Source organism: Nannobrachium achirus (assembly GCF_963921795.1).
Source record: "Nannobrachium achirus genome assembly, chromosome: 18".
NCBI classification, from domain to species: Eukaryota; Metazoa; Chordata; class Actinopteri; order Myctophiformes; family Myctophidae; genus Nannobrachium; species Nannobrachium achirus.
The window spans coordinates 4,019,528-4,037,799 of record NC_137825.1 but is presented as its reverse complement, the minus strand read 5'-3'; the positions used below and the strand labels follow the sequence as shown (position 1 = coordinate 4,037,799).

Here is an 18,272-nt window from a genome sequence, read left to right as displayed (position 1 = left end):
CGCCCGGGATTCGAACGCGGGTCTCCCACGTGAAAGTCCCAACATCTTAACCTAGAATGGGCTTGGGCTATTCCAAAGGGATATCCCTATGGACAGAGGGAGATAGACCTTTGAGGCCATAAGGTTGAGGCAGTGAGTGGCTCAGCTACAGTACATGGAGTTATTAATGTCATGAACGTCTGCATGCTTTGAAACGCATGCTTATTAATATCATGTGTTTGCACGGTTTGAATAAACGGATGCAGCCCAGTGACTCATAATCATAACACAAACCAAACGTATAATAATAGGTTCACACTTTGCCCAAGACACATTAGTAGTTTTACTTTCTCTCTCTCTCTCTCTCTCACTCTCTCTCTCTCTCTCTCTCTCTCTCTCTCTCTCTCTCTCTCTCTCTCTAAGTACAGAGTGAAAGGTCAAGTTTATTAAGTATTGATGGTTCAAGTGGTTACATATCTGAAAACACAAATTGACATGAATCCACTTGCTTTGGCAATGTAAACGTATGTTTTCTCATGCCAATAAAGCTTTGAATTGAATTGAATCCAAAATACACTGATGATTGTGATGTCAAATAACAAAACTATGGAATCTATGAACAGGTTGTGGGGGTCCCTGCTTCATCTCTCTCTCAACTAAGGGGTCCTTGGTCTGAAAACGTTGAAGACCCCTGGTCTAATCTATGGATATATATTATGCAGGATATAAAGTCCAGTCCCTGACACTGTGTGAACCACGGCCAGTAATGAGTTAACTTCACACTGAAAGTCTATGTTGAGCAACTTTACGTTTTAATAAGGCTTATTCATGCTCCAACCTGGCCACACCAGTGTTGCCATGTCTGCCACATATAAGCCACTTGCACATATGTTTTTTTTTTTTTTTTCTTGAAACTTTTAGGCTTGTTTCTAAAGTGTAGTCGTGCGTTTGTGCTTGTTTCCTAATGTTGCTTAAACCAGTGGTTCATGGCAAGGACCCCCTGAAGGACCCCCTGAATCTGAAAATAGTTGTGCTACAAGGAGGAGTCCCATACAGGGACCCCCTGTGTGTAGCCCTGCCCCCTATCCCACCGTTGTCAGCTAGTGCCGGTCCGGTAGTAGTGTACGCACAACACATTTGTAAACTGAAGCATCTTGCCAAAATATAATGGAACAGAGTTTCTCATGTGTGAGTCTGTGGTTGGTGACTGTGGTAGATACAAGATACATCAGCAGTCTTTCGTCTTGCGACGCGACGCGTTGTGACTGTGAGCTTGTAGACCTGCTATTTTTTGACAAATGTTCCGCCCCAGTATAATGGATTTTTATTATCGCGATAATATTGTAAATCACGATTTCTTTGGTCACAATCATCGTGATATGATATTTTCATATCTTCCCATCCCTAGTTGTCAGGGCCTTGTATAGAGAGTACTACCAATGCGGGGTCAGAAACATGTGTAACATGTATGTAGAAGACCTGGCCTCATGAGGTGAACAGGAGTGGCGCGACTCTCTCTCATACAAGGCTCTGGGCCGTCCTCTTCATTTTGGTCTCTTCAGCTATGGTTGCTTGCCAATACGTGACCCCAAACGGCAACTTCCCGCGACCCCACTTTGGGTCACGACCCAATGACCCATGGTTTGAGAACCGCTGCTCTAACCACAAGGCCACTGAGCTGGTGTTGTAGACCCTGTAAGGGTCCATTTGGTTCCACACTCTTAGAGACCTGTTATGGTCGTTTAGTGATAGTTCTTTGTGTCTACTACAACAACTGTCTACTCATTTTGTGGGTCCGCAGCAAAAAAAATAAAAATATATATGATTTGCAGATGACCTTTTAGTCAAGAGAGTAGTATCACATTCATCAGCATTCTCCCACCATATTATTAATATTGACCAAAAATGACTTCCTCTTTTTCATAACCATTCCATAGTGAAAACACTGTGTGTGTGTGTGTGTGTGTGTGTGTGTGTGTGTGTGTGTGTGTGTGTGTGTGCGCGCGCGCGTGTGTGTGTGTGTGTGTGTGTGTGTGTGTGCGCGCGCGTGTGTGCGTGTGCGTGTGTGTGTGTGTGTGTGTGTGTGTGTGTGTGTGTGTGTGTGTGTGTGTGTGTGTGTGTGTGAACCGAAGCCATTATTATCACAAAAGTAGAAGTGTAAAACCAAACAATAGAGACCTGGTGACCATTGTACTGTATTGTATGTGCGGCTTAATTCCTTCTCCATGAGGAACTGAATTAAAATAAACGAACCCAGCCTTCTGCTTTGGCCAACATGCAACTATGCTTGAGCCATCAACACCTGGCATTATTTGATACTTTAGCTATTGAAAAATAGCAGATATACAAGCTCACAGTGCCGCGCTGCAAGCTTGTATATCTGCTATTTTTGAAAAGTTGTGAAAATGTGTGCGAATCTTTGAATGAATAATATGCATTTTTAAGGCGAACATTTGTAACTAAAATATTTTCTTCTGGGGGGTCCCTGGAACTAAATATTTTGAAATGGGGGTCTGCAGGCCAAATACATGTACTTTTGGGGGTCCTTGACATGAAAAAGTTTGAGAACCACAGATTTTTAGAAGAAGGATTTAGAATACATTTTATTGAATCGGGTCAAACATATCCAAGATTTTTTTTTGAGCCGTGGTTACACCGTCTCCTATACGTGGCCGTGTGTGTATGCGTGTGTGTGTGCGTGTGTGTCTGTATGTAGCCTGCAGGCCTGCAGTACCTTTTATGACCACACATGTTAAGGGAGGGGCGCTGTTGTTCAGGCCAGGCCAGACCAGGCACACACACACACACACACACGCACACACACACACACACACACACACACAGGGGGGAAGTTCACACGGGTGTGATTTTTTTTTAAATAGCAGATTTACAAGCTTGCAGCGCAAGACTCAAGCTTGTATATCTGCATTAAATTAATAAATAGTTGAAGCCAGGGGTCTTCAACGTTTTCAGGCCAAGGACCCCTTAGTTGAGTGAGAGATGAAGCAGGGACCCCCACAACCTGTTCATAGATTCCATATAGTTTCATTGTTTGACAGCACAATCATCAGTGTATTTTGGATTCATGTCAATTTGTGTTTTCAGATATTTAACCACTTGAACCGTCAATACTTCTTTTTACCCTCTACACAAAACCTCTTTGCCGAATATAGCCGATCGCAGCGCGAGGCGTTACTTGTGAGCTTGTAGATCTGCTATTTTTGGCTAAAGTTCTCAGAATTTGGACACTAGGGTTCAAGTGGTTAATATAAAAAAGGGAGAAAAAAAGGTTTCTATCACACAGTTTACAGTTTACAGTTTAGGCATTTAGCAGACGCTTTTAATCCAAAGCGACTTACAATAAGCAGATAATCACAATAATAAACAAGATAATATGTCAGTACATCATCAACAATATAACAAATGCAAAAGGATATCTATCTAGAAAAACACCATATAATCAAAGTTCTAAAAAACATAAAAAACAAAACAAATGCTAACTAGCTTCATGTATTCATTGATTTTTCTGTAGTGCTAAGGGTTTAGGTGGAGTCTGAAAAGGTGAGTCTTCAGTCCACGGCGAAAGCTAGCGAGTGAGTCCGTTGTTCTAAGTGCGACAGGGAGTTTATTCCACAACTTGGGGGCCAGGAGGGCAAACTGTCTCGGACACAAAGATTTGGAGGACCCCCTGCAGTAACTCTGAGGACCCCCAAGGGGTCCCGGACCCCCTGTTGAAGACCCTTGGCTGAAGCATCCAATATAGGTTGAAGTAATAATGCGTTCTCGAGTCTAATATAAGTTTAATATAAAGTGCACCATGCTGCACTGTATCTGTATTTATTAATATCTGTCAATAAACTGAAGGCCCAACCCCCCCCCCCCTAAATGTGTTTCTCTGCTGACATTTCCTCTTTGGGTTTGCAGACAGGAAACAGGTTGAAACGGCCTATTTGCTCTATTTCTGTCTCTCTCTCTCTCTCTCTCTCTTTCTGTATCTCCCTCCCTCTCTCTCTCTCTCTCTGTCTGTCTCTGTCTGTCTCATATGTGTGTGTGTGTCTCTCTCTCTTTCTGTATCTCCCTCCCTCTCTCTCTCTCTCTCTGTCTGTCTCATATATGTGTGTGTGTGTGTGTGTGTGTGTGTGTGTGTGTGTGTGTGTGTGTGTGTGTGTGTGTGTGTGTGTGTGTGTGTGTGTGTCTCTCTCTTTCTGTATCTCCCTCCCTCTCTCTCTCTCTCTCTCTCTCTCTCTCTCTCTCTCTCTCTCTCTCTCTCTCTCTCTCTCTCTCTCTCTCTCTCTCTCTGTCTATCTCATATGTGTGTGTGTGTCTCTCCCTCCCTCCCCCATCTCCCTCCCCCTCTCTCTCTCTCTCTCTCTCTCTCTCTCTCTCTCTCTCTCTCTCTCTCTCTCTCTCTAACCCTGACTCACTTTTCGCTCCTCCTGTGCAGCCAGAAAAACTTCCAGACAGCCCAGATATATTCTCCTCTTATTCCCAACACACACACACACACACACACACACACACACACACACACACACACACACACACACACACACACACACACACACACACACACACACACACACACACACACACACACACACACACCCCTCCCTCCCTCCCCCCCTGTGTGACATTGTAACAAACACAGTTCTCCTTTTCTATTCGTGCTTCAACCGTCACAGCTGCGAGCGCAGGGCGTGTGTGTGAGCGGGGTGTGTGTGTGTGTGTGTGCACGCACATGCGTGCGTGCGTGTGTGTGTGAGAGAGAGAGAGAGCGGTGGGTGTGTTCAGGAGTGTCTACTCATCCCTCAGTCATTTCAGTGCGGTGCGTTGGGTGCGTTGGTCATTGAGACGAACAGCAGCAGCAGTAGCAGTAGTAACAGTAGCTGTGGTCGCGCTAGCATTGATTGCTCCACATATTCTCTGCTGCTGTCGTTGTGGAGTGTGTGTCTTGCTGCTCATGGACCCCCGGCCCATGGGAGTAACTTAATAACCATGGTGGATATGTACGCCCGGGGCCACAGCAGCGCCGCGTCGTACCGGGGCCCCTCCAGGGGGGGCCAGGGGGGCCCCATGTCGCTGCCCACGCTTATGGAGAGGCAGGTAAGGAGGTGCACGGTCGCTTTTTAAACCAGCGGTGTGTGCTATAGGAGTAAAGAAGTTGAGTTTTGTAATTACACTATACTTAAGCCATCAAAAGCTGGCATTATTTGATACTTTAGCTATTGAAAAATAGCAGATATACAAGCATAGTGTAGTTACAAAACTCAAATTCTTTACTCCAAGTAAAGATGCATATTATTCAAAGATTAGCACACATTTTCACAACTTTTCAAAAAATAGCAGATATACAAGCTCGCAGCGTGGCACTCGGTGCCGCGCTGTGAGCTTGTATATCTGCTATTTTTCAATAGCCAAAGTATCAAATAATGCCAGCTTTTGATGGCTTAAGCATAGTGTAGTTACAACACTCAAATTCTTTACTCCAAGTAAAAGTGTCAATGCTGTGATATAGAAACGTCTCTTACGAGTTCAAAGTCAGAAATTCAAAATGTACTTGAGTAAAAGTGTGAAACTTTTGGCGTCAAAATGTACTTAAAGTACCAAAAGTAAAAAGTATGAAATGTTTGAAAATAGCAGATCTACAAGCTCACAACTTGTCAGCTTGTAGATTGGCTATTTTCAAATAGTCAAAGTATAAAATAGGGCTAAAGTGGATTAATGTATGTTTAATAATACCATAATTATTAAATCTGCAAAGTAACTGCAAATAAATGTAGAGGAGTCAAAAGTACAATATCTGGATCTATGATGTAGTGGGGAGGTAGAAGTAAAAGTATCGGAAATTGGAAATGCTCGAGTAAAGTACAAATACCTCAAAAGTGTACTTAAGTTACAGTACTTAAGTAAATCTACTCAGTTACTTTACACCAGTGTTTTTAACGTACCGTACGTCGCTGTGTCAGAGTGGGGACAAGAAACCTCTAATCTGTATTTGATCTTTTAGTGGGTTTTTGTAAACAAACGACCTACTTTGATCATACTACAACGTCACACAAAAGTATTGAAAGTAGCACATCTGCAAGTTGGAAGCTTGTAGATCTGCTATTTTTGACACTTTGGAATTTGAATGGTGAAAAGCACCAGTTGTTTTGGACATATGAGGTTTCTACCTGACAGAGAGCAGCTCTTTCAACCTGGTGGTGTGTCTGTTTCAGGTGTTGGTCATTACTAGGCTATAGATGGAACATTTTCACCGTTTTCCCCACAGTATTATTGTCAAAAATACTGATCTACTTGTAGAGGCCATTATCTTTCTTTTTTATCATTTAAGACCTGAGGCCTGTTCTAAAAATGACTTCTAAATCCTAATGGTTTTCTGAAAAAAAACGTATGTTTTTATAGTAGTGGTGCTCAAACCATTTCATGTCAAGGACCCCAAGAATTATATCTATTTGACCGCGGACCCCCATCTTAAAATATTTTGTTCCAGGGACCCCCCAGAGAAAGAAATGTATATATACAGTATTCAAAAAATAGCAGATCTACAAGCTCGCAGCGTGGCACTCGGTGCCGCGCTGTGAGCTTGTATATCTGCTATTTTTGAACAGCAAAAGTATAAAATAATGGTGGTTATAAAGTGACACAGATGCTTTTTCCAGGTTTAAATGGGTTACAGCAAAAAAGCCAGGTGATAAAAGTGTGCGTGTGCTTTTTCTAGGTGCCACAATGTGGTGTTTATAAAGGTTCACCGACGCACCGTGGGTGTGTTTCCCCTCGGTGTAGTGTAACATTTTAAGGTTGTTTTGAACGGCTCTTGTTTTGGTGATGGCTGCCTTCCTGTTCCGTAGCGCTCAGGTTCATGTAGACTCCTCACTTCTGCCCTAGTCTTGTTTCTCTCTTTCTTTTCTCTCCTCCCCTGTCTTGCTAAAAACGGATGGCCTGGCCTAGCTGACACAACTGTTCTTTCACATACTGTACTGTACTGTACTGTACTGTACTGTACTGTACTGTACTGTACTGTACTGTTCTATATGTGTACAATATGATGATGCAAGTTATCTGACAGAATCAACAAGAGAGAAGTTGCTGTCAGAAAATGGCTTTTATGGAGAAGCAGCTATAGAAGAACAAAGTCTATAGTTTACTTGTAAATTAATTTCATTGCATATGCTTAGTTGGTATGTTCATTTAAAGCAGCACTATATAACCTTTCTTTTAAGTTAATAAAACGAGTCCGTGCCCGTTCCAACATAATGTGCTCTGAATGATGTGCAGAGTGTGGGTTATGGAGTGACTGTGCACAGCTATTGTAGGAGTCTCAGAAGTAAGGTGGCGATGCATGCACAGTACAGGCGACGGTTTCGGCGATGTCAGTCATCTCCAAATTTGGATACTGTTCAGTGATGTCAGGTATATCAGACAGACATTCGGTCGTCTATCAGTAGGATGTAATGTTATCCAATCTGTATGGTAGAGTACTGTATGTTAATACTACGGTCGCTTATCTCCCGATTAGGGAGTCTTACTGGTACTATATAACGTATACAACTGGGGTGGTTGTATTTTGTTTCCCTGCTCTTCTGTTGAGACATTTAGAATCTAAACCTGGTGCCTGGGGGCCTTTGGTGTGCCCCTGAGAAGGGTCAAGTGTGCCCCTTGAAACTGCTTGAAAGCCAGTATTGTATTTATCATTTTAAAAATGATTTAAACTAGTGAAAACAGCCAATCTACAAGCACACAACGCCTCGCACCTTGTAGATCTGCTGTTTTTGCTACTGTTGTGCGACAGCCTTGTGTGATGAAGCAGGGCTTTACTTTGCCAAGAAACGCACAAGTTTGAAACAAATTTGAAAAGATACAAGGTTTCTTCCCGACAGTGAGGATATTTACACCCCAGTATTATGTTGGTGTGCCCATGGATTCTTGGGACATGAAAAGTGTGCCCATGCAGAAGAAAGTTGGAGACACACTGATTTAGATCATGTAAAGGTCATGTCTCACCTATAGACACATGATCTGACCTGATGGTCAAGATTCAGTTTCTCCCCTGAGCAAGCATGCAGGCTCTATTAGCTCAATGCCTCAATGATAAAAGGAAACAGGAAAACAGGTTCAAATCTCAGGTAGAAGAGGAAAGTTGCATAGCATTGCTTTAACCAATGCATGTTTATTTATTTTCTCAATGTATTAGCGGTAAGAACTCCCAAATACTCAATCACACAGACTGCTATTAAGCCACCAAAGATCTAGATATTGATATCTGTGTTGTCATAGTGCTGTGTAGGCCTACTGTATGAAAGCAGCCTTACACAGCAGTGCTGTTTGGAAATCAGTGTTGGTTCATAAAGAAGGAGATGATTTTCCATAAACAATAAGCATTGTTCTGTAAGATGACATCACGCCAGCTGTAGTGATGACAGAGGAAACCACTGAAATGGAAGCATGTTTTTATTTACGTAACCATTCTGTTGAGTCAGTTTCCTACACAGCATTGGATGTGGGGTCTGGGGACCCCCAGGGGTCCTCTTGGGGGTCCCATGGACTCACAGCAAAAGCAGTGAATGTAACATCACTGTCATTTCAACCACTTTATCTGTTTATATGTTGTCTATTCAAAAACGTTTTTAATGTTGAATTAAGTAATAAGACATTTTGAATGTGTTTAAAACAATTCTTCTAGGGGTCCCTCTCTGGCACAAAAGCTTTTCAGATAGGGGGGTTCCACAGGCCCACATGTCAATATGGGGGTCCTTGACCTTGAAACAGGGAACCAGTGAAACCATACAGTACAGTACAGCAGTGTTTCTCAACCTTTTTTCTGCATGGCCACACTTTTCATGTCCCAAGAATCCATGGTCACACCAACATAATACGGGGGTGTAAATATCCTCACTGTTGGGAAGAAACCTTGTATCTCCAAGTTTCAAATGTGTATGTTTCTTGGCAAAGTAAAGCCCTGCTTCATCATGCAAGGCTGTCGCACAGCAGTAGTGAAAACAGCCGATCTACAAGCACACGTTGTGTGCTTGTAGATCGGCTGTTTTCACTATGATTTAGTGATTTTCACTAAATCCTTTTTAAAATGATAAATACAATACTAGCTTTCAGGCAGTTTCAAGGGGCACACTTGACCCTTCTCAGGGGCACACCAAAGGTCCCCAGGCACAGTGGTTGAGAAACACTGCAGTACAGTACAGTGTAGTGAGGATGAGAAGCAGTGATTAGATAACAGTAAGGCAGCATGCTGCTCATTAAGGGAAACTGCGTGACTTTGAGGTTAGCCAAGGTAGCCAGGATGCATGGAGACTGGACTCACCAGAGAGAGAGAGAGAGACTGCACTCATACAGTATGAGAGAGATCCACAAACCTGTCTGCCCATAGAGCAGGGGTTCCCGAATCCCAAACCTTTTTGTCTCAGGGCACCCCATGAATATTTTTTTAATCCGAGGCACCCCTACATTATAACTTTCACTCCCAGCACCTTATATTTATAGCATATCATCGTTGTCGGGTGGAAACCTTGTATGTCCAAAACCGTTCGTTTTGTATTTGTCATCTATAAAATGTACTAAACTAGTGAAAACAGCAGATCTACAAGCACACAATGCCTCGCAGCGCGAGGCGTTGTGTGCTTGTAGATCGGCTGTTTTCACTAGTTTTGTGCGACAGTCTTGTAAGATGAAGCAGGGCTGCTTTACCAAAATACGTATATTTTAGTGATTATGTTGCGAGGAAAACGTTGAGATAATAGCCATTTTGGTTAGAACTTACTGAAAATAACTTGGTAGCCCTACTTCAAGTTTAAAATGATACTAAATATTTTTTCAAGTGTCCAAATAAATTCCAAATATTATCAAATTATCTCACGGCACCCCTGGACTGCCGCCGCGGCACCCCAGGGTGCCCCGTCACCCACTTTGAAAAGCCCTGTCATAGAGGACAGACTGTGTTCTCACTGTGGTCAAGGAGTGGTGGAGGCATAGCTCCACTTCTTGACTGCATGTGCAAATACAAACACATAAGAGAAGAATACTGGCCTAACAAAGATACAGTTTGACTCTATCAAGGCAATCCCCTGTTTACTAGGTGAGAAAGCCCAATGTTCAAGGTTGGCAGCAAAACATGTAGCAGCCTGCCACAACATGAGGGACAATGGTTGAACACTATGAGTGTTGAACACAATGAATAGACTAATGTAATTTAGCTTATTGTTTCTTTGTCTTTATATTGTTTGTTCTGATTCTGAATATGTATTATTTATATTATATCATTCTGTATGTAATGCTTTGGCAGTGTAAGAATGCGTGTCATGCCAATAAAGCATATTTGAACTGAATTGAGAGGGAGAGAGAGAGAGAGAGGGAGAGGGAGAGAGAGAGAGCCTCGTTGGAAGGGTCCTGTGCTAATATGACTGTTAGGTTTCACTGGAGGGGGAGTGAAACATCTCTTCTCTCTTCTCCTGTCCGGCCCCCAAACTGTGGAATGCAGGGACGTGCTGGCCATTGGGAAAAGCGAGAGAACTCCGGAACGGCCGGTCCATTCCCTGGCCGGCCCACAAAGTAAAATATAACTCATGTGGCCCCACTGGCTTATCTCTCATGATCTGAAATGGACAATCTTTGAGTAGCAGCAGCCCACAGAGCCATCACATGCACTGGTTTGTCTATCATCTGAATACCGGTCCACTACTCCCTAGCTTCCTTGACTACTCCAGAATGGTCTACATACAACATCATTAGACTCTCTTTATACCAGAAAAACAATGAGACCTAAAATCACAATAACCGTTCATCGGTTAGTATTTGGGGCCTTGTGGCGCGTCCGGAAGGCGGAATAATCTGGCCGATGGCCGCGCGCAGCGAGGGCCTCTCCAACTCCTTTCCCCGGGCTGAATCAGCGGCCCAGAGCGTCCCTGGTGGAATGAACTGCAGACTCACTCCCTAGCTTGATTGATTCATTGAAGACTCTGTTGTCAGTTTGCATAGGAAAAGATACAGTTTCATGACGGTACAGTTAGTTCACTGGTACAAGGTCAACTAAAAGGATACACACACACACAAAAAAAAAGCCCAGACGTCTTGTTTCAGTTGAGACTCAGCTGTTCAGACCTCATCCCACAGCACTCGCCACTGCCTTGACCACCTTGCAGGCTTTAATGCAAAAGGTTAAAATGTCATTTAGACAGCATGTTATGCAGACAGATGCAAGGTTCATGTATTTGTAGGCCTGGCATCCTATTGTTCAGGCCTTCAGGGGTCCTCAACGTTTTCAGGCCAAGGACCCCTTAGTGGAGAGCGGGAGATGAAGCAGGGACCCCCACAACCCATAGATTCCATATAGTTTAGTTTCATCGTTTGACAGCACAATCATCAGTGTATTTTGGGTTAATCTAAATGTGTGTTTTTTTCAGATATTTAACCACTTGAACCGTCAATACTTAATAAACTTGACCTTTCACTCTGTACTTAGTCTGCTCTTTTCCCCCTCTACACCAAACCTCTTTGCCCGAAAATAGCCGATCTACAAGCTCACAACGCCTCGCGCTGCGAGGTGTTGTGAGCTTGTAGATCGGCTATTTTTGGCTAAAGTTCTCAGAATATGGACGCTAGTCGCTAGGGCTCAAATGGTTAATATAGAAAAGGAGAAAAATAGCTTCTATAACACATAGATTTGGAGGACCCCCTGTAGCAACTCTGAGGACCCCCTAGGGGTCCCGGACCCCCTGTTGAAGACCCCTGCTATAGTTTGTATACGTTTCAAAGTACAGATTATTTCTTTTTTGATATTATACTGTTTAGTCTGATGATAGTTTCTTGTTGTACCTATGATCCTAGATTACTATTTCTATACATTTTCATGTAATACTTTGCGTTTAAGTCTAAATTGTAAGTCTTCTTATTATAAGTGACTTTGGGCTTGTTTTGCTGTGAAGTCACTTGTAAATATTGGTAGTTGCGGGTTTGCACGTCGCTGCTTGTTTGTGCTTGCTTCCTAATGTTGTTTAAGCCAGTGGCCCTCAAGCATTTTCATGACAAGAACCTTCAAAATAATGTGTATTTGTCACTTCTTTCGGGCTTGTTGTCTTGTCGTAGACCTGGTTATGCTGCTTAATTAAAACTAACTAACTAAACTCGACTGGCAACGCTGTAGTGCACAGTAGCAGCGCTGTGGGCAAAACTCCCAACCTGGCAACCAGGCTCAGACAGGGGCGTCACAAGGGGTAGGGAAGTGGGACTGAGTTACTGGGGCCCAAGGTGGAGGGGCCCTATAATAACTTTATCTATTGAAAAATAGCAGATATACAAGCTCACAGCGCGGCACCGAGTGCCGCGCTGCGAGCTTGTATATCTGCTATTTTTGAAAAGTTGTGAAAATGTGTGAAAATCTTTGAATATAGGTATTTTTTAAGCGAACATTTCTAACTAAAATTTTGCTTCTGGGGGTCCCTGGAACTAAATATTTTGAGATCGGGGTCCGTGGCCAAATACATATCTTCTTTGGGGTCCTTCACATAGGTTTCTTGCACACATTTTCACGATTTTTCAAAAATAGCAGTTATACAAGCTCGCAGCGCGGCACTCGGTGCCGCGCTGTGAGCTTGTATATCTGCTATTTTTCAATAGTTAACATTCATGGGGGGGGCCCGCAGTGAATCCTTGTACCCAGGGCCCAGAATTTGGTGTGATGCCCCTGGGCTCAGATGTGCGTGTGGCGCGCAGCCAGAGGGATTCATTCATTACACACCCTGAATATGGAAAGACACTGTTTTAATGTAGAGTAGGCTACTCAATTATTGTCATTTCAGTCCTTAAAGGACAACTTTGTTTGTCAAGGGTTCATATTTTAGATTTTATTTAGAGAAAAAAAAAGACAAGTGTTAAAATGTTTTCATGTACTGCTTACAGTGGGTGGGGGCAATGCGTACACGTGGCTAAATATGTATTTTTAGACACAATAAGCCGGCAATGTCTTTGTTAGTATTATTTACACCAGCCCCCATAAGTCACATCTGCCCATGAAAGATTGTGGTGCATCTTGGGAATGGGCTTATTGTGTCTAAACAATACATATTTAGCCACTTGCATGCATGTCCCCAACATGGGGACATGCATGCAAATCAAAACCGTTAAAATCACTAAAACGATAGAAAGCAGTAAAATGAAAACATTTTAACACTCATCTTTTCTTTTTTCTAATGACGATCTAAAATATGAACCCTTGTTGTAACAGAACTAAGTTGTCAGTTAACTCCTGCCCACACACCCTCCCCACCCAGCGGTGGTGAGCATGGTACTTTACCACTGTGCCACGCTGCCACCCCATGGTGCCCTCTGTCTCTGCCACGCATTGCCCTCTGTGTGATCCTAATCTTAGCGGTGTTTGCAGCGGGTATGAACTATGAGGGCACTGTTGTGGCAGAGCCTCTGCCCTCTGCCACAGACCAACTTTATTCATGATAATGACTTTTATTTTTTAAATCAAATGTGGGTCCCTGTCTCTGTTGCATATCAAACTGGGGGTCCTTGAAATGAGTATGGATGATGTTGGGAGTTTTAGAAATCACTGACTTGGTGTTATAGTTTGGATGACATGATTTGATTGAACACATCAACAGTTTGACAATAGTACAGTGGTAGGATTATACAAGAAAGTATAAGACAAAAAGCCCTATAGGGGCTTTAATCCTTTCTATTGTGGTCCTGTCTGTCTGTGTATTCAATTCATCAGGACAGTGGAGAGGAGACAGTGTTTGTTTACAGTTTCATATTTGTCTCACAACAAGACACAGGTTTCCACTGATGACACAACATGCAGCGTGTGTGTGTGTTTATTTTAAACCTGTGCGTGCGTGCGTGCGTGCGTGCGTGCGTGTGTAATTGTCTTTTCCACGAGGGGCTTTTCCACCCCCTCCATGTCTCATGACCCATGATGCAACTCACTCATTTCCTCTTTATCACTGTGTGTGTGTGTGTGTGTGTGTGTGTGTGTGTGTGTGTGTGTGTGTGTGTGTGTGCGTGTGCGTGTGCGTGTGTGTGTGTTCATGTTCATAGACTATCTGTTTAGAGGTCAGATGTCTGGCTGCTGCATGTCTATTGATCACCTTTGCCATTCAAAAATAGCAGATCTACAAGCTCATAACATGTCACTTAGTTCTGCACTGTGCGCTTCTAGATATTCTATATTCTATTTTCTATATTCTCGTCAACATTTTTGTGCAAATCTTATATGCTTTTAAGCGAACATTTTCAACTCAACTCTTTGCCTCTGGGGGGGGGGGGGGGGGGGGGGGGGGGGGGTACCTGGAACAAAATAGCCGCACCAAATACATGTCCATGTCCTTGACTTCGATATTTTGGGGTGATTTTTTTACCTTTGTATTTGATGAAAATGTTTGAGAACCACTGATATAGCAACATACGTTTATTTTCAGAAAACTGCTTGGCTTTATTTTGTAGAATCAGGTCATAATGGGTTAATGTGATCAATGATAAAGCATGCTGGCGTGAAAAAAAAAAACTTTTTGACATTGAACGATCAACCAATGAGAGAGAGGCCCATAGAACGATCAACCAATGAGAGAGAGGCTCATAGAACGATCAGCCAATGAGGGAGAGGGCCCATCACCCATCATGCACAGCAGTGCAGTGACATTGGATGGGTATTGGACAGATTAGGTTCTCTTCTCACCATATGAGCTCCTCTCTGTCTCTCCCTGGACAGGGATTTCTGCTCTGCATTTTTAGCCCTGTAACAGTGGACGCCAGGGGCATCACTTGGGTATGGCAGGGGTATGCACTATGCAGCTGCCATACCCTGGGTCCAGGGGGGAAGATAAAAGTTAGTTCTAAATGTGAATCCATGAATGTCTCTTTGTCTATCTGTTCTGGTTATTATGTTGGTAAATTACAGTAAAATAACTACTTAATGCAAAATGTAACAAAAATAATGGTCACTTTAACAATTATTATAATTATATTATAGGTATATATAATTATATATTATATGTACTTCTTAAAATACACATATCATGCCTGTTGCTAAGGTATGGCAACATGACTGGTGTCTTTCACGTGCGCGAAGGCGCGCGTGCAAGACACCAGTCATGTTGCCATACCTTAGCTTTTTCTGAACTGACGCCACTGGTGGACGCTCTGTCTGTCTGTCTGTCTGTCTGTCTGTCTGTCTGTCTGTCTGTCTGTCTGTCACTTTGGTCCAATAACTAGTTATCCTGAATTCAGCTGTCATTTTTCATTTCATGCACTAGTTATTTTAAGGACGAACCACTAGTGATTTTGATGACCCAATTTGAGGCCGAAATGTCCACTTGTTATCTATTCTAAAGCACTGTTTCCCAAACAGTGGGTTGGGACCCATTAGTGGGTTACGAACCAATTTTACACAACATGAATGCACCTTTTCTGCTATTTTCACACAAATTACCGATGTGAAAAATGTATTCAAAAATATACGTGGACTAAGTAAACTGAAGCGTGGCCTACATCTGGCCTACATCTTTGAGCACAAACGGCTCAAAGTGTGTTGTACGCCCAGCGTCCCATTGGCCAAGCTTCACAGGAGGACGTGCTGTGGCTAGCCGGACGCTTGATGAAAGTAACTCTTAATAGCACAGCTCATTTCTTGTTTTTCTTTTTTTATTCATGCATTGTGGTTGCGATTCATTGTGAGCTTGTACATCAGCTATTTTAGCTATTTTGCAAAATGTTATAGAAGTATGATGTCGATATGGCTTATGCATCCCTTGTCTATACTGTGTTATAGACATACACTTAAGTTATAATGCATTATAATCTGCTTAAAACACTGTATAATTATTGTTATGAACACACTCATAATGCTTAAAGCACTTTATAATGACTTAAGGACTTATTATCACAGTTATAAGTGCTCATAAGTACTCCTAATGCAATGGTCACACCTCTGTGAGCCTCTGGCACTAAAAACCAAAAGTGAGAGAAGCCCAGTGCTGTATAGAGGTGTGTATATAGACTGTAGTACTGTCTGTACAGATGTATAGCAGTGTGTATACAGACTGTAGCAGTGTGTGTGTACAGATGTAGCACATGCATGACAAGAGGGTAAATATAGAGGATGGGGGAGGATGGGAGCTTTAGCCACAGTAGGCCATAGAGCACTGTGCTGTCTGTCAGTGGTGTCAGTTCAGAAAAAGCTAAGGTATGGCAACATGACTGGTGTCTTGCACGTGCGCCTTTGCGCGCGTGCAAGACACCAGTCATGTTGCCATACCTTAGCGACAGGAATGATACCTTTATTTTAAGAAGTACATTTTATTTTTTATAAATAAAAGTAAATTATAATGCTTTGTGCCTTTTACTATCTTGTGTTCTTGATCATGCTAGCCGTATTTTATACTTTGCTATTCGGAAATTGCATTAAATTTGCGATTTCTGTGTTAACTCTATGGGCTATAGTAGGATTTTCCCCTTCAAAATGTGACTTCAGCACCCGGGGGATGCTGAGTGGGCGGGCCCTGAATAAGGCTAATATACCATTCTGTCAAGATGGGGAGAATACAAGTGTGCAGAATCTAATTATAATACCACTTGTTTAAGTGACCATTTTGTGAATTTTTGCAGTTGTAGTTATTTTAGCAGGGACCCCTCAGCTGAGGGACCCTTACAGCAGGGGTTCCCAAACCTTTTTATCTCAGGGCACCCCATAAATATCTTTTTAATCCGAGGCACCCCTACATTATAAATTTCACTCCCAGTACCTTATATTTATAGCATATCGTCGTTGTTGGGTGGAAACCTTATATGTCCAAAACCGTTTGTTTTGTATGTATCATCTATAAAATGTACTAAACTAGTGAAAACAGCAGATCTACAAGCACACTAGATCGGCTGTTTTCACTAGTTTTGTGCGACAGTCTTGTATGATGAAGCAGGGCTTTGCTTTACCAAAAGACGTACACATTTGAAACTTGGATACGTCACCCACTTTGAAAACCCCTGCCTTACAGGTCCATAACTCTAGTCTTGAGTGTGTACAAATGGAACCAAATGGACCCTTACATAAATGTGTAGACTCTCAGAGTTATGGGGGAGAGTGCTCATGTGCGTCTTGCGGTGACACGCTGCCTAGTTTCTTCTGCTCTGAGCTGTTTCTGTTGTTTTTTTCACACTGTTTTTCGACATTGCACTATTAGGTTGTGTTGGTAGTTCCTGAGTATTTGTCTTGTTTAACAATGTCAGTGAGATACTTGTTGCACTAACTAGCATTGACTGCTTTGGTCTCTTTTTTGTAAGACACTTTATGTATATATACTTATATTTAATTCGCCCCCTCTATTGATGCACCTTCTCTTTTTTGGTACTGTACTGCTCTTGTTTTTTACTCTTATCTATCTTTTCCTACTTCTCTGTAACTTTGTAAATAACTGTATACTGCTGTGCTGCCTACAACTGGACAACTGAATTTCCCCCTTGGGATAATAAAGGTATCTATCTATCTATCTATCTATCTATCTATCTATCTATCTATCTATCTATCTATCTATCTATCTATCTATCTATCTATCTATCTATCTATCTATCTATCTGTCTATGACATTGACAGTAAAGGGTTTTAGTACCCAGTGGGATAGAAATCCAGCCGGTGTGACCCATACAGCGGTGAACCCTGCACAGAGTTCACATCATCATCATCACAGTGTGGTGTGAGTGGCAGGAGGTATGTGTGGGCGTGGCCCTCACCGCAGGACTACAGCATGCACCGAGTATTTCCCAGGGGGACCTCAGCGCAAAGGTGGGGGCCGATGGGCAAGGAGGGTTGCGAGCTTATGAGAAACAACTAAAATAAGACCTTAAAACCTGGTGAAAACAGTTGCATTAGCGGAATTAGCGCAAGATGACGATAAAGGAAACCGTTAAATGGAGAACATTAAATTAACTTCTGAAAAGCCTACACCATAGATGGCAAACATGGCAAAACAGTTGCGTGCATTAGCGCAAGATTAGATGAGGATAAAGGAAATCATTAAATTAACTTATGAAAAGGCTTCTAAGCCTACACTATAGCCTACTGAAAACTAGTGAACCGCGATCTTGCCACGCGTGAATAATTGTGGTTGTAAACATTAACACAGACAAATATAAATCCTTAGTCTAGTTGTGGGAAGAAAAGGATATCATCGGCCAAAAAAACTTTTAGTCCTTAGTCTAGTTGTGGGAAGAAAAGGATATCATCGGCCAAAAAAACTTTTAGTCCTTAGTCTAGTTGTGGGAAGAAAAGGATATCATCGGCCGAA

At 42.5% G+C, this 18,272-nt stretch overlaps 1 protein-coding gene across 1 annotated transcript in view; it reads left to right on the top strand.

Moving 5' to 3' along the window:
- Window positions 1-4,974: 4,974 nt before the first annotated feature.
- The window catches only part of arhgap27 (Rho GTPase activating protein 27), a gene marked incomplete at its 5' end in the record, with an annotated part of 56,088 nt that continues 42,790 nt past the window's right edge, over window positions 4,975-18,272 (top strand). Inside the window, one exon of the mRNA XM_080746954.1 lies at window positions 4,975-5,082. Coding sequence (XP_080603080.1) covers window positions 4,975-5,082 — 108 coding nt within the window. The remainder of the gene's footprint in view (window positions 5,083-18,272) is intronic.